The following is a 13,223-nucleotide window of genomic DNA, read 5'->3' as shown; positions in this document are numbered from 1 at the left end:
CTTCAGATTTGACAGTGGTGTCACAAAACATTCAGTTCACACATTGGATTCAGTTCAACATCGTTGTGTCATTTGTTTTTGTTTTCTTTAAAGTAATTTTGAAGGCTTTCATAGCTAATCACCAAGTGTCTAAGATATTTTTATCTAAATCTTTTTTTTATTTTGCCATTAGAGGACCTGAGTGTAAAATTAAAGGGATAGTTTACCTATGGTAAGCAATAAGTTTACCAATATTTTTTTTGTTGCTATTTTTCATGTGTATGTAGGCTCAGGTGAACACAACAGACAGTTTTCAAATGTTTGCTTTATTATTTAGATATTAGCGTTTCAAAAATAAACTGCCCATCCCATCCCCATACAGACCTGTTGAGCATCAGACTTCACATTAAAGTCACCTTTAAAACAATTCTATTCATGACTTGATAGATAACGTCCTAATGCCTGAGGGCTCACGTTGCAATTCACTGCCAGGCAGTTATGCGTATCCGTGATCCACATCACTGGGAGTCTTCAGCGCTGGTTAGCAAAACCAATCACGTTGGTTAACAACTTTAGCATTGTTGAAACCGGAAACTATACATTGATTTGAGCTGTAAGAAGCACCTCTTGACGTTTGAAGTTGAACGCGTGTTTATGGGAATTGGGGGCACTTTATTTTTAGCTCACCTTTTCACTTTTATACCTAATGTCGAAATGATAAAGCAATCGATTTCAAAACTCTGCGGTGTTAACATGAGGAGAGGCTAAACACAGCAAAAAATAGTGTGAAAGTAAAATATCCCTTCAACATGATTTGACGAAAAGTGAAGTCGGACCAAAAAGGTTTGATGTTTGCGTTTCTTGCTCCAAAACAATCCAAAAATAATCCATGTCTTTGGAAAGCAATGGACCGACTCCTTAAATATCTCACAACCCTTCGCTGCTGCATAGCTCAACAAAAAAAAAAAAAAAACAATGTTAAGAATAAAAAAATTCCTCACGACTAACTTTCTCATCGCGGTAATTGCGCAACAGGCGGTGGGTTCAGGCAAGCTGCCCACTCATGCTATAAGCATGACCACATTCAGCAGCCCTTGGTGTACGCTGCTCATCAACGTGTTGACCTGTAGATAAACCACGACAAACAATGGCAAAGCCTCTTGATGAGTTGAGTGGGATGCTGCTGCTGCTGCTGCTGCTGCTGCTCATGATGATGATGGTGGTGGTAGAAGCAGGTCAGCAAAAAAAAAAAAAAAAGAAGAAGATGGGGGAAAAAAATAAAAAATAAAATTCCGAAGCAAATCTCACACTTGACCAGCTCCGCCCGCAGCTGTTAAACACTGCATCTAATGCGCTCGCTCGCGCTCCCTCTTCCTCTCTTCGTTTTTCCTTTCTCCCACATGCGCGCGCGCGCACGTCCCCCACGCAGCCGGGCGCGCACACGCCAACCTGCACGCAGTTCTCTCCGCACAGGAGCCCGTGACAGTACCCGCGATCCGCTGCTGCCTGCTCTCCTCCTCCTCCTCCTCCTCCTCCTCCTCCTCTTCACCATCAGTCCTCCTCGTCCTTCTCTCCGCTCCGCTGCTGGATGTTTGCGCAGGAGAAGACGACTGCCTCCACCACCACCACCACCTACTACCGCTGCTCCGTCAGCCACCTCGCAACTTTTTTTTTGGGGGGGGACGTGCCTAATTCCTTGCCGCAAGACACCCGGGCGGTCCGACAGAATGTTCCTCGGGAGCTGAGGATGTAAAGGAGGGAAAGGGGGAAAGAAAGAGACAGAATCCCGCTACCGGTGCCTGGCGTCTTGACTTTCAACTTGAGGCTTGATGGCGCGGTAGTCGTTCGCGGCGGGTCCTTGAAAGTTACGCTGGCGCTGCGGAGCACAAACTTCAAGAGCATTTTCTAAAACTGCCGCTATTCAAATAATTATTGGCATTTGAATTAAATAATATATATTTCTATATGTACTTTTTTCTTCTTTTTTTCCCCCCCCTTCTTTAGAATGAAGGCAGGTGAGTCACCACTAGCGGTGTGAGAAGGGCGCGGAGCTTCTCCGGGGTGCTGAAAAAAGGGGGGAGAGAGGAGAGAGAGAGAGAGAGTGGGAGAGAGAGAGAGAGTGAGAGACAGAGAGAAAAGAAGAGGCAGGGAGGAAGTCGTGAGCTGCGCGGTGGATTGCGCCACGGAGGACGGAGTGGAAAACGGACCGATGAGACAACATGGGTAAGTCAAACTGGGGGCTGCTGCCTTTATTGGAGAGCCCGTTATTTGTTTGGCATTGAATTTTAGGACGTGCGCCACCCCCCCCACCCCCCACATCACCCCACCCCCACTTCCCCAATAAGCGCATTGTTGATGGGGCTCATCTGACGCATCTGACGCTGAGAAAGACATTGTTCGAGCCTCTCTGTGTGTGTGTGTGTGTGTGTGTGTGTGTGTGTGTGTGTGTGTGTGCGTGTGTGTGTGTGTGTGTGTGCGTGCGTGCGTGCGCGCGTGCTTGCTCCCCCCGTCGCGCCAACATCTCCCGTGTTTCACAGCGGGACTTTCTTGACGCCTCACCCTCACCCTCACCGCCCGCTTTTCTTTTCGCCATTCTCCATGCCGATATATATATATATATATATATATATATATATATATATATATATATATATATATATATATTTTTTTTAAATCCATTTATTTATTTATCTTGCGCTCCCAACGCGAAGCCAGACGCGTTGATGGCGCTCACCTACATACAATGGCAATAAAAGTGACTTATCCGCGCGCGCATTCAGTTGAGGAGCAGCGTCCCTGTTGCAGCCGCAGCGTCAAGTTAATTCAATTATTCCCCCGTCAGACCTTCAAATTGGAGCGCGCGAGCGCGCGCACACACACACACACGCGCACACAAACACACACACACACACGCGCGCGCGCGCGCACGTAAAGAAGAAGAAGAAGAAAAAAAATCTGCCGAGGACAGTCTGTCGTTCACGGCCTTTAAAAGATCCAGGACACGGATGTCACTCTGCTATTCGGCCTGCCTCGGCAGCTCCAGAGACAGACACCGTCTCCCTCTCACGCTGCCTATCAGCCGTCCTTCATATTTTTTTTTCACCTACTGTGGCAGCTCCATGGATAAATTCACAGCACTGCCTCAGAAACCCACACTTCCTCCTCCCTGGGGCTTTTTCCTCTAAGTTGCCACAGAGAGAAAAAAAAAAAAAAAAAAAAAAAATCAAAGAAATGTGCATGTATATGTTATTGATGCACAGTTGGTTTGTGGATTTCACAGCATTTTAAATTCTATAATGTGTGTTCGAGGAGAAATCCCCGGTGAAAGACTGTATAATTCAAAAGTGAAGGCACGTACCTTGGCAGCAAAGGGAGTTTGACTGTTGCAGAGGAGGAGCTCTTTTCATATATACACATAGATCTATACCTATCTATCTATATCTCTATATAGCTATCTCTCTCTCTCTCTCTCTCGCTCTCTCTCTCTATATATTTTTTCTTAACGAGCCCAGCATTGTGAATCCTGGTGTGCATCTCTTTTCTTTATTCTTATTGTTCTGACTCCTCAGTTGCTGGGTTCATGCCACTGTTTTGTGTCAGCGGTGACTGTCTGTGCCCAGAGTGATGTGGGGCTGATCGTGCTCGGTGCCCGGTGCGCACTGCTGCCCACACATCTGTGCACATTTGTGGCATTTTCCCAAGTAATAAGCTGCTTAGTCCAACTAATGAGCACATGCTCTAACAGTTTCAATTAAGTCATCACAATTACCACCGGGGCCAAAATCAGCGGCTGCATTTGTTGAGATGGGGGAAGCTTCCCTGCCGTCTAATTGTCCTCCATCATTTGTTTTTTTTGCTGCATGCAAGGTGACACGTCTCGTCAACCACGTCTCGTCCACTCTAACTCTAGTCTAACATTTGGAACTTTTCAAACCCAGCGCTTGGCAGGGCTGAAGTTGTTTTTATTTAACTGAAACACACAAGTCTGGGGATCTCTCGGTGGGGGGGGGCATTGACGCGTGCGTCGCATTTCTGCCTAACGGACAACAAAATGGGCCGGAATTTTCAGTCGGCGGGAAACAAAGGAGCAAGCTGTGTAATTTAAATTTGAACCCGGCTTCCCGCAGGAACTCACCCATGCCGATGACACAAAGGGCTGCCACGTGTGGAGTCGGGGGGAGGGAGTGGGTGGTTGAGGGGGTTATTGAGCGAGCCTTGAGGAGGACCACGGGAGCCCGGCTGGTCCAGGTGTGAAATAAAACTTGATTGCTGCACAAATCATACCACTGTGAGAGCAGCATGGCCGGAGAGCTCAAATGAGCTTTCTACATACATACCTCCGTGTTTCCTTTGCACAGGCAAAGAAATGTTTTAACACAACTAAGAAATTTCTCACCTTTGCTGTCGGAACAATACCATTTATTTCTGGCTGCTGCGAGGCCATTATTCTCAGACACCCGTCTAGATTCATAAAAGTATCACAGTCAAGTGTTTTAATCAGACAAAAATAAGTATCAACGGCATCCTGCAGCCCCTGCATGTTAACGCATTGGTATGGTGCCGTTAATAGCTTGCTATTGCCACATTTCATCCAGAGCCACAAACAGGTTGGAAAACCCATCTTGCAAAAGAAGGACAAGGGGCAAAAACTTTGCTTTCAAACGGCTGTGCCTTTTAAAAAGGGGCTGAAGCCGTCAGCAAAGATTATTTTCTGTCAATTGGAGCGATATGTCTGCATTTGGGTTTGACTCAATGTCCCCACTGGGCAGCTTTTTTTGCAGAAACACTTGTGTTATTATTTTTTTCAGTACTCACTCCATGAACATCCACACAGAGACATCGAAGCATCACAACAGAGCACATCCCTTGGAACTCTTTCGCCGCATCTTTAGGTCACTCTTTCTGGGTTAATCATGTGACGCCTCCTCAGTTTCTTTGCATGTAGCTTCCTTTCAAGTCAAGTCAAGTCAAAGTTAACCATATCAAAATCTCAACAAAAAAAAAAAAAGCCTCAGTGGGCTGTAGCTAAAACATATCATCAAACTACAAATCATACTACAGAATGTCAAGATGGTTACCAACAAGTGAAATAACTTCATGTAGAGCAAAATATAAAGAGATTTTTTACGCATATAGTGGGATATTGTATATATCTAAAAAAAAATCCACTTGCGGATAAAAAGAAACTGTGTAATATTAAAGGAAAATGCAAATAGGCGTGTCAGCCAGTTTGCTAGCTTCACAGATTTGAAGGGAAGACGGTTCCACCGGAGGGGGGGCTCAGTATGAAAAGACTCAACCGCCTGCTAATAAGATGGGAATGGATAAGAGACCGACATGTGGGATCGTGGAGGCCTGATCGATAGACGTGGAGTAAGTAGAGATGATAAATAGAATGATGCAAGTCCATGTAATTAAATACTTCAGTTCTTAATTAAGTTAAAAGCAGACTCTTGAAGCCCGATCCGGTGCAGTGAAATGAGATTGTGGATGCTATGGTCAATATTTGTGGTTGTGGTTAATATCCTGGCTTTCTGATCCTTTTTTTTTTCTTCTTTTTATTTATTATTAACGAAAATAGCTCCGAACATTGACACTCGTACTGTGAAATACAGGTCGAAAACGCATTAGTGGGAACAAAGTTAGGCAGTAAGTTCGTCGAACTGAGTGTGCTTCAGTTAATAAATATAAATAGGGCTTAGATAAGTGATACATGATAATGTTGCATTATAATGTTTTTAACAATTTTTAAATAAGGGCGGGTTTTTCATTGTTCTTTTGGGGTTAGGAATGGAAAATATTCATAGGAGAACAGTTGGATTTATTTTCCTATCAGAAAAACAACGATGCAGTAGAGGAAGTGATTGCCACGTTGCATCGACAGTCGATGCTTTAAAGACATGAGCAAAGTATTTTAGAGGTGAATGGGAAAGGAAAAAAACATTTCAACCAGTTCTCTGAGTGATAAGCTATGGCGAAGGGAAGAGACATGTTCTATAAGTCTTTGCGCGAGTTCCGCTATTGTGTTGATGTTGTCTTGAAGGACGCTGTCTGAAGAGACCTCCGAAGTGCGGTATTCTTAGTAAACTGGATGCAAATTGATAACTGCAGTTGTTTATCTCTGGCGAGCTCAACTTACAATTGCCATAAAGGAAGTGTCAAGGGTATGACACATTAGCAGCATGCGACTCGGGGCAGAAATATGAGCCCCTGCGAGTCATGAACCCCCAAGGCAGCACCGTGTCCGCCACTCAGTTCCACGCTTGCAGCAGACCGACACAGAAACTGTTGCACTCTGATTGAATCAACGCGTCTCATCTGCTCCAAATGCAGTAAAACGGGTGTTTTCCCAGCATAGCATGTGGCTTTGATCACTTGTGATATGGTGCGATGGACGGAGATGTTGCAACTAGATCAGCACACTGGACATTTTCCTTTGTGTTTTACTGTCTCCGTTCTGTAGCGTGAAGATCAATGAGTGACGCACTTAACTGTTGACCAGGGAAGGCAGCTGGGATGCGTTTGTGTGTCCCAGTATGTTGTTATATTAATATTTACAACATTCAGTGTTTTTTAGTTGATAAATAAAGGCACAGATAAAGCACAGACATCTTTGGCCATTCATTGTTTGATTGTGCGATTGGATTTCAGTGGTGGTCTGGAAAGAAGGCAAAGAACCCGATGACTGTCATTACTAAATCCTTTGTGAAAAGCTTGCCATCACCATCTTCCACCTCAAACAGTTTGCACAGAACACAGTGATCCAGAGAATAATGATGGTGATAAAGCTGCAAGGCAAAGTCTATTATAATATGCTCCACCTAAAAGAAAAAAGAAAAAAGGTGGATCATTGGCTTTTTGCTCTAAACAAATGGACAGTGCTTTCATTGACCTATAGGGTATGAATTTATTATTATTAATTTATTCATGAAAAAAAATAAGTGCGTACATGCACCTACAAACAGAGATTTACATTAAAGTCAGACGTTTGGAAAACGGGTAGAAGCTGTTCTCATATCAGAAATATGTTGATGAGAACTTATGACAAATAAACAAAGTTCATATCCTCCGGGAATATTTGAACAAAAAAAAAAAAAGATTCTGCAAACTGTTTTGCTCGTCTTGCGAAATATTTTATTGCGTTTCAATGCGGCCGATGCTCTTGTTCGGAAGGGCTCATTTCTGGTTTGCTGAAAGATGCATTTCCTTTAATATAATTTCCGCCACATGGCTTGCAAAGGTCTGCTGAGATGATAAAGATAAGAACCCAAAGTTCAAATAATAATAAAAAAAAAAATTGGAGCTTGGTCACCGGAGGGGCCAAATGTGAAGTTTACAGAATATGAAGCGCAGCAAGATCAAGTGAACCGTTGACTTCAGTGATGAAATTCTGAAAGTTTGAATAAAAGAACAATCATTCTTTTTACAGCTCTGACCTTCTCTTTTCACACACACACACACACACACACACGCACACACAAACCTTCGGCTTTAGTGGAAGAGCTCCCTGGCGTGACCCACCAGTAGGCCTTGGTGTGTGCTGGTCATTTGACACGAGTAATCATATCGATCATCACCACCATCTGCCTCACTGCACAAATATTTAAGCCAATACACTTGTGTACGTGTGTGTGTGTGTGTGTGCGTGCGTGTGTGTGTGCGTGTGTGTAGCGACGGTGTGCAGAAACGCTGACTCCCCCATCTGCGTGAAACTGTGGCTCCGTAAGGAGTCTCAGCTGTCAATCCTTGACAATCTCAGTCTGCATGTGAAGCCTTGCGGAAGGAAAAGTTGAGGGACTCGCTGTATATTGACATAGCCTGGTTTTCTGGATAAAGCACCTAGGGGACCATCCGTTCCAGAGGTAAACTCCACAGTCTTTAATTAACCAGTGGTTACGTGACATCTGGGGGCTTGCAAAAAAAAATAAAAACAAAAATATGCAATACCAACACAGTGCTGCATTCACATGGATTCTGACAGAAGCCAAATCGCAGATGGATGACACAGCTGAAAGGAATTGGAAAAACCAACATGCAGTCCGAAGGAACAACAGGATGTCAGAATGGTCCGTGATTGCACACACGCTGCTCGCCGTGAGCTACCATGCTACAGAACCCCTTTCAATTTGACATGTAAGCCTCTTCTTCACACATCTGATATGACTGTGAACATATCAGGGGTCTCTACAAAGGAAGCTGCATGGTGACTCGTGCTGCAAGGGCTGCAGGACTTTAGAACTTCTACCCTGTGGAAATGATAACCATTTTCCCTCTCCGGCATAAACTCTTGATGGCGCTATGATATCACTGTTTTATAGGCAGTCCTCCAGTTGCTGGATAAAAAATAGGGCCTTTTCCAGAACATATTTGTCAGTATGGAGCAATAGATAGATATAATAGATGATGTCTATATGAGACAGCATGACTGCAGAGAGACAGACGCGGCATTGTTTGGCGCTGTCTATGGTGCTGAAATAGTTGTCCAAAGGTTACAAGTTTTCTTTACTTTCTTCTTGTCTATTCTGTTCTGTTCTATTCTATTCAAGAGACGCAATTGATGCAAATCATGTAAATCCGAGAACATATCTCACTCACTTGCACGAATGTCAGCAACTATTGATTATCAGAAAAGTTTGTGTCTGTTGCCTGTAAATACTAAGCACGAGGCAGTAAGCAACAATGGCACTATGGCAGTTTCTCAGCTTTTTTCTAGGTTCTCGCTATAAGACATTGTGAAATAGTGATGTTCGTTTTAAAAAGAGGAGGGTATTAATAGTAACACTGCACATGCATTCCAAGTCATTTTCATGTGGAAAACCCAGTCGATCCCCAGTCTGTAGCAGACTGGAATTTAATTTTTTTAATTTTTTTATTTTTGATTCAGTGTATGGAATGTGAGCTGTACAATGAATCATTATTAACTACTTTAAGCCAATAAAGAGTATATTTAGCACCGCAGGGTAGCCCTGCATGACTAATTTGGCTGAATGACTATGAATAATAGGTGGCACTTTTTGGTTAAAATTAATATTGACTCATTGTGCCACTCATTGACAAATTCTAAGTTATATCCTATGGTCTACAGTAAATGATTCTTTGTTCTGGTTTATTTATTTTTTCTTTTACAGACTAAATACCATATAATTTTCATTTTATTTATCCATTGCAGTTAAATAGCCCCAAAATATTACCTTAATTGTTAGGACTACCCATTGTCATTTACTCTATACTAACGCCAGAATTGGCCGTATGTGTGAACCCTAATAGCGTCATGTTTTTGTTTGTTTGCACATTTTGCCCAGAAAATAATCTGACAGCTAAGTAGTCCTCACTTGAAGCCAGCCAGCATGAATATATCAGATAACTGTCTGGAGTAAAACACAGCAGCTGGATAAATTAAGGATGACTCTTTGCTGCTTTAATCAGCTGTGAGACAAACACACACCCAGACATGGAAAAAGAACATTTAATCTGCTTTTCATTAAAGTTGCAAAATATTTCCTTGCTGTACGACTAATCCGCATGCTGCAACGCATGTCAAATATACTCACGGGGTGCGTGGAAACATCTTGGAAAAACCCAAGTAAACACATTTCCACAGAGCAAAACTTTTTCAAAGAAAGTAATTTATTTCAGTCAGTTTTGTTGATGTTTATTCTTTCAAATGAGATTCACTACATACACAAACTGTGATCTCTGACACACTCTGGAAAATAATACGCCTGGCAAAAAAGCAGCGTTCGGTGAATGCCATGCATTAGAAATGTTTTTTTCTAAAAATTTAATTTGGAACAACCCAATAGATTTGATAGCTTCGATATCGTCCAGAGTTTCTGCTTTCTGTCGTATCTAAAAATATTTGAGGATACGAGAAATTATGTTTCAAAATGAGGAGTGACTTCTCCAAAATGTCCTGAACCACCACAGAAGGAAACCAAGGAGAAGAGGGTGGTATGAGTTTTACATAGTTTGTTTTGCACAGTATCAAGCAAAGTATTAGTATTAGTAATTGAAAGGTAATAAAAGTAAACTAAGTAAAATAATAATAAAAAATAACTGGAACCTTACTTCTGTGTGGCTTTGGCGGGAGTTAAGTTAAATAATGAAGTACATTCTGGCTAGACTCAAGGTAGTGATGTTTGGTTAATGCTGAAGTTGTGCCAACTGGAAGCCTTGAAGCAGCTTAACTGGCAGAAGAAAATCCTTTTGGTCCACTTTTGTTTAAAAGACACAAGGTTTGATCTCCTTCCAAGTTTTGCCTCCCCCTTGTTTCCTATTGGCTCTTTTCCAGATGGATAGGTGAATGTAGTATTAGGCATGTCAGGTTACTTAAAAAACAGAAGAAAAAAAAAACAAAAAACAAAACTGAATGCAGGCGAATTTTAGTTTATACTATCCACGGCATGCTATTCTTATCCACCGCTGTAAAGACAGCCGACTGCTTTGAAAGTGCCGAGATGGATGAGCGACATTCTCTTGCTAAAATCTTCAAGATGTCTTAAAAATACGGCAAAATGAAGTGGAATTCCGTCACGCTTCTGTTTGACTCTGTCTATGTTTTCCTCGCCTCTTGATTTTCAAACAAATATAGAGCCGTTGCCTCCTCAAAGAGTTGGCAACCTCCAACCTCGACAATGTCTCCAAACCAATGCGGAGTTCAGCTCATGGTGAAAGAAGCAGTTACGTATCCCATCTTACGATACAGTGGTTCCATCTAACTTTTTCTTCATAACATCCATAAATCTCCACCTGCCTGACAGTTCCAACCTCAGCACCCTTCTACCGATGTCTGCATTCTCGGTTGCATCAATCACATTCAAAACAGGCGTTTCTAGGCTTTTCCAGGAACACCGTTCAATGTTCCCTTTTATTTCCATTCTCCGAGGGTATTCGTCCACATGTACCGCCTGTGTACATGTCTGTCCCTTTGATGCACTCAATTCTGATTCAATCTATCCAGGTTCCACCCCCCAAAAAAACTCACGTTTATCAAACCGTAGTATAATTATTTATCATCTCAGTGCTGCGTGCAAATAAAGTTTTGATTATTCAAGAGAAAAAGGTCAAAAAAGTAAAAGTCAAGTCGCAACCCTGTAACTGACAGGCCGAGACATCTTTAACGCCCACATTTCTAATATTAGCATACTGCGATGCTTATTGTGTTTTATTATGATTAGTATTATGCTAATCATTATTATTATTATCATTATTATTATTATTATTATTATTATTATTATTATTATTATTATTATTATTATTATTATTAAGGGCTGAATGCTTCTGATCTGTAGGAACTCATATCTTTAAGATGAAAAATCAGGCATCAGTCAATGTCTAAGAAAGATAAAAAAAAAGTACTAAGATCAAAAAGAAACCCTTCACTGCACTATAGTGTCCCATCCTTTTAATCATGAGTCGTTGCAGTTTCCCCATCTTCTTGGGATCTTTATCAGGCGAGAACGTCCTAACAGATCAAAACATTATGACAACAGATAATTAAAGTTTTAATTGAGTATGGGCTCCACTTTGGTTCTGCGGCTTGGTTTGCAGATTTCTCTTTTTTGCTTTGACACACGCGACCAGAGTTTTCCATGTTTTTCATTGGTAATTTTAAAATCAGTGACTTGCGTTGTTTTTAGGAATCTTCAGACACTTCAAACAGGAGACCTGACATGCTAAAAGCAGATGTAATTACAAGACATTCCAGAGGCTCCAAGTGAGTAAAATATAATGTTGTGCCATGGCTGAGAGGCGCTGTGGGCACCAGACCAGAAAGGTTTGGCTGTGCTTCTTCTATCGCGTCACTTTTCCAAGTGGACTTCCATCCAACTTGTCTCATTAGAGTTGTGTTCCCTGCAGTGGGCAGATTTCATGGCCCCACTAAACTTTCTGGTGTAAAAATGTTGACATTCAGAATAACCAATTAGCCCTTTTAATGGTTTCCTTTCAGCAAATTATATTTCGTACCTTGGTCGAGTATTCGGATGCAACATCGCCTGAAAGTCATTTTAATACCATTTGCAGAAATCGAGAAACTCCTCAATGTTGTTGATTGCAATCTCATGTTTTCCTCGTATGAAGGTGAAAATTCTGTTCAAATTGTGAACCTGTACTGAGAATTCCTGTGCGTCTTGTGCTGTGCTTACCACAATACGCCGCATCAAGAGGGCCAATGAGTCCCCATGTATTGATGCGTGGTCTTACTTATTCGCAGATTTTCTTTTCCGGAAAAGAACTAATAATCTGCGGAAACCGTGGCCTATCCCGTAGAGGAAATGTGGCTCGGGATGCTGGAATACCCAGAAATACTGTATATAACAATAAATGAGGTTTTGCCTCAGGCAGATGAAGCCTAGCTTTGCCTGTGAACTTCTTGTAGATATTACACTGCGAACATGATTCGTAGATGTCACCCAAACGTCCTGCACCCTCTTCTGGCGATGAATCTAAGTCATCTATTGAAAAGTCGGACACGTTTTCACTCACCATAATGCGTTTGGACCGGGAGAGGAGTTACTTGCGTACAACACTGTACTGCTAATGCTCTCCCACTGGCGTTTTTTTTTTTTTTTTATGAACTGTGCTCATTATTCACCGTTTTTCACAGTTCACAGGTGCTAATCCCTGTGAATACCCAGGAATCCCTGTGCAGTTTGTTGTGGGGCGTCTAACTCTTTTTTCCAAAGTCTTTAAGTGATTGCAGAGAGTGCTTGTGTGCCGGTGCGAAGACAGACGTTACTCATGCATGTACAATTCTAAAATAAATGCTCAGCTTTTTTCTGATGTCTTAGAGTGCTCTATCATACAACACCACAGGGGGTTGTGCAGCTTGTCAGTCGTAATAGAAACACAAACCTCCCCCCCCTGGAAACCTTGTACTGTACATGCTCATAAGAACAGATAAATCCCCATCGGAGTCTGATAGAAATCAGTCATTCCTGTGATATTCTGAAGTCAAGCGAGCCATAAGTCAGGTCAGACAGAGGGAGGCTGTGGAAGACAGGAGCCTTCAACAAATCAATTGTGTTTTCCAGAACAAAATTTAGCATCATTCTGTCAGACATCTGTCTTCCGCCTGGAGTCCATGAAACCAAATCAATGTCAAACATGGTCTCAAGTGAATTCTGACTTAAATTATGTTTCAAGTCAAGTCGAATCACATCATATCAACCAAAACACTTTCAGCAGTGGAAAGGTTACGGCTCTCTGGCTTACACATTATCTCTTTTTCCATTTTCTTTTTT

The 13,223-nt window shown here is 42.1% G+C and overlaps 1 protein-coding gene across 2 annotated transcripts in view; it reads left to right on the top strand.

The window, feature by feature from the left end:
* Positions 1-1,970: 1,970 nt before the first annotated feature.
* The window catches only part of lrrtm4l1 (leucine rich repeat transmembrane neuronal 4 like 1), a 57,207-nt gene continuing 45,954 nt past the window's right edge, over positions 1,971-13,223 (top strand). For both annotated transcript variants that reach the window (XR_012927096.1, XM_076029854.1), the window contains exon 1: positions 1,971-2,202. Coding sequence is in view for 1 of the 2 variants with exons in the window: in XM_076029854.1 (XP_075885969.1) it covers positions 2,199-2,202 (4 nt within the window). In the remaining variant the exon portion in view is untranslated. The remainder of the gene's footprint in view (positions 2,203-13,223) is intronic.

This window comes from Nelusetta ayraudi, unplaced genomic scaffold, assembly GCF_046127955.1.
Source record: "Nelusetta ayraudi isolate G7.1 ecotype Tasmania unplaced genomic scaffold, CSIRO-AGI_Nayr_v1 ptg000026l, whole genome shotgun sequence".
NCBI classification, from domain to species: Eukaryota; Metazoa; Chordata; class Actinopteri; order Tetraodontiformes; family Monacanthidae; genus Nelusetta; species Nelusetta ayraudi.
Note: the sequence above shows the minus strand (reverse complement) of the source record. Positions and strands in the feature narration are given on the sequence as shown.